Below are 10,020 nucleotides of genomic sequence, written 5' to 3' on the forward strand. Positions count from 1 at the left end.
TGGGACTTTCTTTTCGTCGGTTGTGACAATGGATGAGACGTGGATGCCATTTTTCAATCCAGAAACAAAAAAGCCAGTCAGCTCAATGGAAGCACACAGATTCACCGACACCAAAAAAATTTTGGGTAACCGCCTGTGCTGAAAAAATGTTCTGGGGCAGCGAGGGCGTAATCCTTACCCATTGCGTTCCGAAGGGCACTACGGTAACAGGTGTATCCCACGAAAATGTTTTGAAGAACAAATTCCTTCCTGCACTGCAACAAAAACGCCCGAGAAAGGCTGCGCATGTACTGTTTCACCAAGACAATGCACCCGCACATCCAGCTAGCATTACGCAACAGTTTCTTCGTGATAACAACTTTTAAGTGATTCCTCATGCTCCCTACTCACCTGACCTGGCTCCTGGTGACTTTTGGCTTTTTCCAACAATGAAAGACACTCTCCGTGGCCGCACATTCACCAGCCGTGCTGCTATTGCCTCAGCGATTTTCCAGTGGTAAAAACAGACTCCTAAAGAAGCCTTCGCCGCTGCCATGGAATCATGGCGTCAGCGTTGTGAAAAATGTGTACGTGTGCAGGGCGATTACGTCGAGAAGTAACGCCAGTTCCATCGATTTCGGGTGAGTAGTTAATTAGAAAAAAAATCTGAGGCCTTAGAACTTGAATGCACCTCGTATAATGGACATTATATTTCCGGCCGTGAAAGTCTACATTTTAGTAACAAATCAGTTAACAGAGCAACAGTTTAAGGGGATGTAGAAGGGGAGGAGTTTCATGAAAAACCACTTAGCAGAACATTAGGTTAAGGTCATAAATCAATAAGCTGTTACAATTTCATTAATTTACACATCAATTTGATATGCACCATATTGAAGGCTGCCCAACTACCTCTGTAACCTGTAACGTCACCTGTTCACCCGTTATTTATTGCTTCTGGTTTCTCACATGGGAGCAATCTCTTCTAACATGATTCTAAATTTTCACAGCCTGTTGATGCATTTGTTTCTTCACTAGTTAGAGGTCCACTCCAATGTGCATCACATGGTTTAATACGACGTAATTAACCTGTGGTCTAGGGGTAGCATCTTTGATTAGCAAACAAAACGTTCTTGTCAATAAAATTCTTCTGGGTTAGAGACCGCATTGTCATTTATAAAATTCCAACGTTTCGGCGTCTGTTGCAAGACGCCTTCCTCAGGGTGTATTGACATTGACAACGGCCGCGGAAGCCTACGGTTACAAAACGTTCTCGGTTCCAGGTTCAAATACCGCCACTGCTTAAATTATAATTAGTAATCAGCATTGAAGGTCTTTGACTTCCAGCATAAGAAGTCACCCTCACTCTGCCAAAGACTTTGTGAAGAGGGCACAGGAGAGGACAGAGGTTCAGGGTACTCTCCTATCCTTGGGGTGGGAAACTGCCCTGAAGGCAGAAGAATCAATAATGATCAATGTTATGAGGATGCAGAAGGCAATGGAAACCACTGCCCTAAAGACACGTAATGTGTATCCACAAAACATGTCTCATGATGCTATTGAAGAAAATGTCATGATCATCTCTCCATTGGATAAAAATTTCCGGAATAGTCCTTAATTTGGATCTTCAGGAGGGGAGTGTCAAGTGGAAGGTGGCCATGACAAAAAAACTGAATAATCAACGAAAGGATAAGTTTTCTTTGCCTGTGCACTCAATGTCACAAGCTTGTATCTGGTAGGGAAACTAGAAAATCTGAAAAGGGAAATGAAAAGGCTCAATCTAGATATAGTAGGGGCCACTACAGTGAAATGGGAAAAAAGACGAGGATTTCTTGTCAGATGAGTATAGGGTAATATCAACAGGAGAATAAAATAGGATAATGGGAGTAGGATTCGTTATAAACAGGAAGCTAGGGCAGAGGGAATGTTACTGTGAACAGGTCAGTGATAGTTTAGTTCTTATCAGAATCGACAGCAAACCATCAGCGACAATGATAATTCAGGTATACGTGTCAACTTTGCAAGTTGAAGATGAAGAAACAGAGGAAGTATATGAGGTTATTGGAAGGGTGACATAGTATGTAAGGGGATATGAAAATGTAATAGTCATAGGGAACTGGAAAGCAACTGCAGGGGAAGGAATAGAAGGAAAGTTACAGGAGAATATGTGCTTGGTACAAGGAATGAGAAAGGAGAAAGACTGAGTTCCATAATAAACTTCAACTAATACTACTGAATAATCTGTTCAAGAATCACCAGAGGAGGAGGTATACTTGGAAAAGACAGGGTGGTATGGGAAGATTTCAGTTAGATTACATCATGGTCAGACATAGACACCCAAATCAGATACTGGATTCTAAGAGGTACCCAGAAGCATATATTGACACAGATCAGAATACAGAAGTGAGGAAGAGTAGGCTGACGTTTAAGACAATTGAAGTTCTCTAAGGCTATAGATACAGCATTAAGGAATAGCTCAGTAGGCAGTACTGTTGAAGAGGAATGGACATCTCTAAAAAGGAAAATCATATAAGTGGGAAACAAAAACATCAGTACAATGAAGGTAACTGTGAAGAGACTAAGGCTAACAGAAGAAGCGCTTAAGTTGATCGATAAAAGGAGAAAGCACAAAAATGTTCTGGATAACTCAGGAATACCGATATACAAATCGCTCAGAAATGAAGTAAATAGGAAGTGCATGGAAGCTAAGACGAAATGCAAGGAAATGGAAAACGAAATGACTGTTGGAAGGACAGACTCAGCATACAGGAAAGCCAAAACTACCATCGGTGACATCAAAAGCCAGGATGATATCATTAAGGCAGAGGAGAAAGTGGATAGGTGGAAAGAATACATTTAAAGCCTCTATGAGGGGGAAGATTTGTCTAATGTGATACAAGAGGAAACAGTGGTCGATTTAGTAGATATAGGTGATCGAGTATTATTACCCGCCAGGTTAGCCAAGAGCACTAAAGAGCTGCTTCCTGGACTCAGGTAGGCGCCCCGGCCCCAGATCGAATTCGCCTGGCGGATTACCAACTAAGGCTTGTGTACCAGCCAGCCTGGATGTGGTTTTTAGGCGGTTTTCCATATACCACTAGGTGAATACTGGGGTGCTCCCCACATCCCACCTCTGTTACAAGACTCGCTGACATCTGAAAACGTTCGCAGTATACGATGGATTACACTAGACACCGACAACTGGGGTACCCTAATATGTACACAATATGAGTAAAGGTTGTGTTGCAGCAACGACAACATATGGACGATTACGCCTGGATGTGAGTCGTGCACGGAAGGGAAAGCGGTTAATGTGACTACACAACTAAGGCTGAAAGTTCAAGTGGCGCGCTGGCACAAATTTTCACTGTCATTCTTCTCTTATTCAGCTGATGGTCGTTCGTACTCACAAATTTTAATACGTTCCATGTATATGATAACGGCTGTAGTCGCCACAGTGCCTGACATGCATGCATGTCCGAAGCAACATTGTTCTTGTTAACAACAGGGCATTGCTGTATCCTAAAACTGGAAAAGATGTCAATCATGTAGACTGAGGTACAAATTTCTTGTTACATTCAGTAGCTACAAACCTGTGCTCTTCGTCGCAAAAAAGAATAAAAAATTCTACTCTTCTGTGCTCCCTCTGCTGGTCTATGCATTGACTGCAAGAATGATGTACAAAACCATACCTAGGAGAGGCATCAAAAGATGTAGCGGAAAAACTGACATCTCTCCACTCTCGAATTTTCTACCATGTGAAGAATGTTAAAGCCCAATGTACAGCAAAGGTAATACCCAGGTATTGACGTAAATGGGATACACAAAACTACTTGTTCTGATTGTGATATATTTTGTATTAGTCAGTCAGGCAGAGATGTAGCAACTTGACTGGTAGAACATAAAATCAGCTAGTGATGGTAAAATGATGACGTCTCATTACCTGAGCATGTACTGTTAAGATCACAGCTACCAGTCACAGTCCCATGGCACTTAGCAGATGAAGACCACAAACTCAGTCTACTGGAAGCTCTGGAAATCAACAAGTATCTGGCCCCCAATTCTGATTTAATATTCAATGACAGAACACAGCTCAATACTTCTCCTCCTCTAAACATCTCTTAATTCTCTCAGTTTTCCGTTCCATCTCGCGCTGCCTGGTCTTTTCTACTCGTCCAGTTTCCTGTATTGATTTCTATTTTATTGTGATTGTTTATGTACTTTATAAATTCTGTTGTTACAGTTGTCCAATTTATATTCTACTCTGTTTATGTCTCACTTTTCATATTTAATACCTCTTCAAGCTATTTCTTATTAGCCTTGTTAACTACTAACGTTATTGGGATTGTTAATTTAATGTAAATTGTATATATGCAGACTAAAGTGACGAAAGAAAATTTGTGTTAAGGCCGGAATTCCAACCTGGGTTCCTATACCTTTAGAGTTAAGAGCATATACCAAGTGGGCTAGGGAACGAATGGGAGTTTCGTAGAGGAGGGAAGCTTGCTAGGGTAGTCCTTGCAGCTGCGCAGAGCCACTATGCCAGGGTGGCGTAATGGTTATCACATGTACCTAGTGAGCAGGAGAACTGCGTTTGAACCCCAGTCATGGTAGAAATTATCGTCCGTTACGTCTGTCTGCACATATACATCACAGATGTATGAGACTGGAAAAAATATCTTTGGCACCATGAAGTTTCATTTCATTAATGTAAATTGTTACATAGGCAGTGTTCTGGAGCTTAGTGTTAATGCTTTACCTCGTTTTCTCCCTTTAAATCTATTTGCCGTTCAAATTTTTACCTTTTTAACTGCGTTACATGTACTATGTATTTTGTCCCGGTCTGAATTAGTAACAGCCTTTCGAATGTTGTTTACAAATATTGTAACACCTTCGTCGACGATAGAGGCTTAACGTCTGATGATGGCCTTGTACACCGGCTGACTATATAAAATAATCCTTTAAAACATACACAATGTTGTGTTTTTCATGTGTTATATTGTACTCCTAGGAAACAACAAGCATCAGTTACCGTAATGGGCCGCTGATTAGGGTGAATGTTCCATTTCTCAGTTTTCGGTTTTCTAAATGTTTTTCATATGAGTGACGACGATCGTTGGTTATTTCTTGCGACTGCGAATTTCGCCGTGTTAATAACATCGTCGTTGTAGCAACACGAGCAAGCCACATTCACAATAACGGATGGAGGCTTTATCAACAAAACACACGAACGACATCTACAACTGAGACTTACAAATAAAAACAATGAAGACGTCAATTACGCAACACGTAGCAATACACTTAAAACATTTTTACTGTTGGTTCCCGCTGTTCACTACACAACAAACCTCTTACCTTACCACCTTAACCAAGACGTCGCAGCGCGCTACGGGTCAATCTATCACCACAACAAACCTAGCCACATACTAAGTGGATTAGGAACCGACAAGAGCCACCCAGATTTAATAACAAAATTCGGAAAATGCCTAGGAAGCAGCGAAGGCTGCATTTGGTTCAAAAAGGGAAACGGAACTGATGCCAGGCAAAGGTTAGCAGAAACCGTGTGTTTATAAGAAGGTACAAGAGGCACGCCACTTCCACCTTCATACATTAGCAGATTTGAAGAGACCTGGAGAAAACTTTGGCCGTACATAAAATCAGTAACTGATTAGAATGCTTCTATGCAGTCGGTCCTGGACCAGTCCAGTCTGGTGTGACAATAGAACGCAGTCATATGAACAACATTTTTAAATTTGGCGTTTAAAAAGTAATTCACGAAGGAAGATAGTACAGACATCATCGTCCGACCATCGCACAGACTCACGTATAAAAGACAATATAATAGCCATCTCTGTTACACAGAAGCAACTGAAAAAGCTGAAAACATATAAGACGCTAGGTCCGTGTCGAATCTCTGTTCGGAGTTACGGAGAATACTCTTTGGCACTGGTCCGGTGCTTAGCTTGCATAGCCTCTCGCCCAGAGCGAAGTCCCAAGAGACTGGAAAAATGCGCAGGTGACTCCTGTGTGTAAGAAGGGCAAAAGAACTGTCCAAAAATGGTTCAAATGGATCTGAGCACTATGGGACTCAACTTCTGAGGTCATCAGTCCCCTAGCACTTAGAACTACATAAACCTACCTAACCTAAGGACATCACAAAGACCCATACCCGAAGCAGGATTCGAACCTGGGACGAAAGCGGTCGCGTGGTTCCAGACTGTGGCACCTAGAACCACTCGGCCACCCGAGCCGGTGGCAAAAGAACGGATCCCCAACGCTACAGACCAATATCATTAAAGTAGCGTCGCTGGAGAATTGATGAACGTATTGTGAGTTCAAAAGGATGAATTACTTCTGCACAGAAAAGTTTCCGTCGGCAAATCAGCAGAGACAAAGAAAGCATCGCTCGTGCAAAATTCAGCATGTCCTTTTCTCGCACGATAACCTGCGAATCACGGACGAAAGTCAACAGGCAAATTCTATTTTCCTACATTTACAGAACGCATTCCAGATAGTGCCCTATTGTGTACTTAACGAAGGTTCGAGAACATGGAATGGGTTCCCAGATATTTACTGACTCGATGAGTTTTAAGTAATAGTACCCAGTAGGTTTCCTCAGGCGACAAATGAGACGAGATTGTCGCCAGGTACACCAGGGACGAGTGACGGGACCGGTCTAATTATCTATATGTCGATAAACGATGTAACGCATAGGGCGACTATTTTCTGGAGACACTGCAGTGTAAGGAATAGTTTTTCGTTGAGTTTGTTAGAGGCTACAGGATAGGTTAGAGATAATTTCAATTTGGTGTTATGAATGACACCTTGCACAAAGAATGTCTGTTAATGCGAATGAGTAGGAAAAACAACCCTGTAATATTCGGACACCGTGTTGGTGTTGTGCTGCTAGACACAGGCACGCTATTATACAGGTTGTAACAGGTTTAGGTGCAGATATTTTTATACAAGACACCTGAATATGTTCACATAACATTTGGTTGTTTCTTCTTTGTGTGGAAAAGTCTTCTCACAAACACATCAGAAACTTCACGACCTGATGTTTTCTGCATGGGCACATCGCACTACTAAGTGGACTACGCCTGTCAATATACACTAACCGTTTAGCATCCTGACGTTGATACTTCACACCAGACCTGCTGCCCAGGAGAAATGCAGGCATTCGCGATTTGCTCTTGAATCATGTGCTTTAAGGCGCTATCCAACCTTATAACGTGTAATTTGTATTGACTATAATTTTTAGTCTGCAGTGACAAAATACTGATGTAATGTTCAGTGCACTGTCCTGAGCCACGAATAGAAATATCTGCACATACATCCGTTATGCTCGCTATATCTACGTGTAACGTTGCAAAACAATATGACATGAAACGAGCATATTGTGTCAGGCTATTGCCGATAATTTTTTTTTTGGGGGGGGGGGGGTTCGAATCAAAAGTTAGTTCGTATATGAAGGAGACCACGACCACAGTTCTTGTGAGAGGAATTCTAGAATAGTGTTCCAGTATTTGGGACCCCTAGCATGTCACATTAAAGAAAGATGTAGAAGCAACTCCGAGGCGGTGTACTTTATTTGTCAGGATCGGTTACAGCAAATTGCGAGTATCACGGAGGTGCTTCTTGAAAGTACATGAGAATCCATCGACGGAAGACTATGTTCATTTCGGGAAACACTACTGAGAAAATTTCAAGACCGACCATTTGTGGCTGACTTCCAAACGTTTCTGCTGCTGTCAACGCACGTTTAACGATGGGCCACGAAGATAGCGCAAATTAGGGCTCGTGTGGAGGGACGTAGGCAGTCGTGTCCCCCTCTCTCAATTTTCGAGTGGAACACAAAATGGAAATACTGGTGATGGTACAAGGTACCATCCGTCATGCACCGTACGGTGGCCTAGGATAATGTATGTAGATGCAGAATTACACATAAAAGAAGAAAGAAAAAGAAGACAGAGAGAAAGCTTCGACTCGAGACAGATTAACCGACGCTAAGGCGCTACAGTCATGGACTGTGCAGCTGGTCCCGGCGGAGGTTCGAGTCCTCCCTTGGGCATGGGTGTGTGTGTTTGTCCTCAGGATAATTTAGCTTAAGTAGTGTGTAAGCTTAGGGACTGATGACCTTAGCAGTTAAGTCCCAAAAGATTTCACACACATTTGAACATTTTTCGGGATGGATTCGTTGGTTTCGCAGTCTCACAAACAAGCCATTGTCTGCATAATGTCGTCTATCAATCAAACCTAGACCGCGAGCTACACTGCAGTTTGTTATCACAATTTAATATTATATAATCTCTAACTAAGTAAAGGTTTCACAAATGTAAATGTATAAGCCACACGCAACGTTAAGAAAACTCTTAGTTTCTTTGTTTGCCGACATGAAAACGCGCGTTAGAATCTCTGTGAATATATCGACATGTTTCAACACTACTTTTTACAGTGTTACAGTCTTACAGTCGGTTTTTTGTTTAGCAGAAAGAGTTGTTAATACACTTTGGAAAAAACGACAGCCGTTTGCGGGAACAGTGATGAGCACTTGTTCATCAAATGCCGCCCATAGGTGTGTACTATATGCATTGTTGTAGTACGTTACTAAGCTCCCAAGTAAATCCAGTGAAAGTAATAGCACCTTTTTCAGGTTTTATTTTAAGCTTTTCTATTCTCTGTTGTAACATTTGAGGATGGACTTCGAAAATTAATTACTGCCGGCCGGAGTGGCCGAGCAGTTCTAGGCGCTACAGTCTGGAACCACGCGACCGCTTCGGTCGCAGTTTCGAATCTTGCCTCGGGCATGGATGTGTGTGATGTCCTTAGGTTAGTTAGGTTTAAGTAGTTCTAAGTTGTAGGTGACAGATGACCTCAGAAGTTAAGTCCCATAGTGCTCAGTTCCATTTGAATCATTTGAACTGGTTACGACTGTATTATACAAAAGTGATTGACTCAAAAATAGAGAAAAACAATGCCTTAGTCGTACACGTCAAATGATTTTTCTTTAGCGCTCAAAACCTTAGTACTTCTATTAAAGTTAGCTAAACAACGCTACAAACAGAAGCATTGGCGCAGTTTTTGAAACTGTACGGTTTTTAGATAGTGTGCCGAGACTGGTGGTTGATTAGTTACCTTGATCATGTCGATCCTCTTGTCGAGGCCGACGACCTTGAGCCCCTTCTCGAATAGCGCCCGTGCGGTGGCGGCGCCGATACCGGAGTTGGCGCCCGTCACCAGGGCGACTCGAACTGCGTACCGCTCCATCCCGACAGCAAGTGGCGCAGCGCAGCCCCTAGCGCGTAGGCTGTTTGCTTTCAGACAGCGGGCTGGCCGGCAGGGCAGTTCGTTATCGCCCAAACGCAGTCGACATTCCTCTCCGCCAGGCCGCAAACAGATCTGTTTGCCAGATGGACGTCTTCAGTGAAACGCTGCGGTCAGACGCATTACTGCCCCGCAGGTTTCATCCTTAACGGATAGCTTCTAGGACCTGTACTCTACAACTGCAGTTTTTGTTTTTTTCACTACATTCGACTTGACCGCAGCTGTATGTAAATAAATAAATATGTAGCAGCATTTGTTCCCAACAGTTTGTTTGCTCACGACCATTTTGTAAAGCTACAGAACGAGCAAAATCCACATTCGAAGTGCAGGCATCATTCTACGAGCGGCGCTCTATAAGCAATAGAACACATCCAGAATGAGATTTTCACTCTGCAGCCGAGTGTGCGCTGATATGAAACTTCCTGACAGATTAAAACTGTGTGCCGGAGCGAGACCCGAACTCGGGACCTTTGCCTTTCGTGGGGAAGTGCTCTTTCGCAGAGAGCTCCTGTAAAGTTGGGAAGGTAGGCGACGAGGTACTGGCAGAAGTAAAGCTGTGAGGACGGGGCGTGAGTCGTGCTTGGGTAGCTCAGTTGGTAGAGCACTTGCCCGTGAAAGGCAAAGGTCCTGAGTTCGAGTCTCGGTCCGTCACACAGGAAGTTTCAATGGAACACATGTTTTTCTTTGTCAGTTTCCGTTGAAAACATGAAGAATCTGTTG

At 42.9% G+C, this 10,020-nt stretch overlaps 1 protein-coding gene across 1 annotated transcript in view; it reads right to left on the minus strand.

Moving 5' to 3' along the window:
* LOC126335614 (farnesol dehydrogenase-like) overlaps positions 1 to 9,248 on the minus strand; it is an 84,460-nt gene extending 75,212 nt beyond the window's left edge. Inside the window, exon 1 of the mRNA XM_049999067.1 lies at positions 9,112 to 9,248. Within this exon, the coding sequence (XP_049855024.1) occupies positions 9,112 to 9,243 (132 nt within the window). The 5' untranslated portion in view covers positions 9,244 to 9,248. The remainder of the gene's footprint in view (positions 1 to 9,111) is intronic.
* Between the last annotated feature and the right edge of the window lie 772 nt (positions 9,249 to 10,020).

The sequence above is a fragment of the Schistocerca gregaria genome, chromosome 2, assembly GCF_023897955.1.
Source record: "Schistocerca gregaria isolate iqSchGreg1 chromosome 2, iqSchGreg1.2, whole genome shotgun sequence".
Taxonomy (NCBI): domain Eukaryota; kingdom Metazoa; phylum Arthropoda; class Insecta; order Orthoptera; family Acrididae; genus Schistocerca; species Schistocerca gregaria.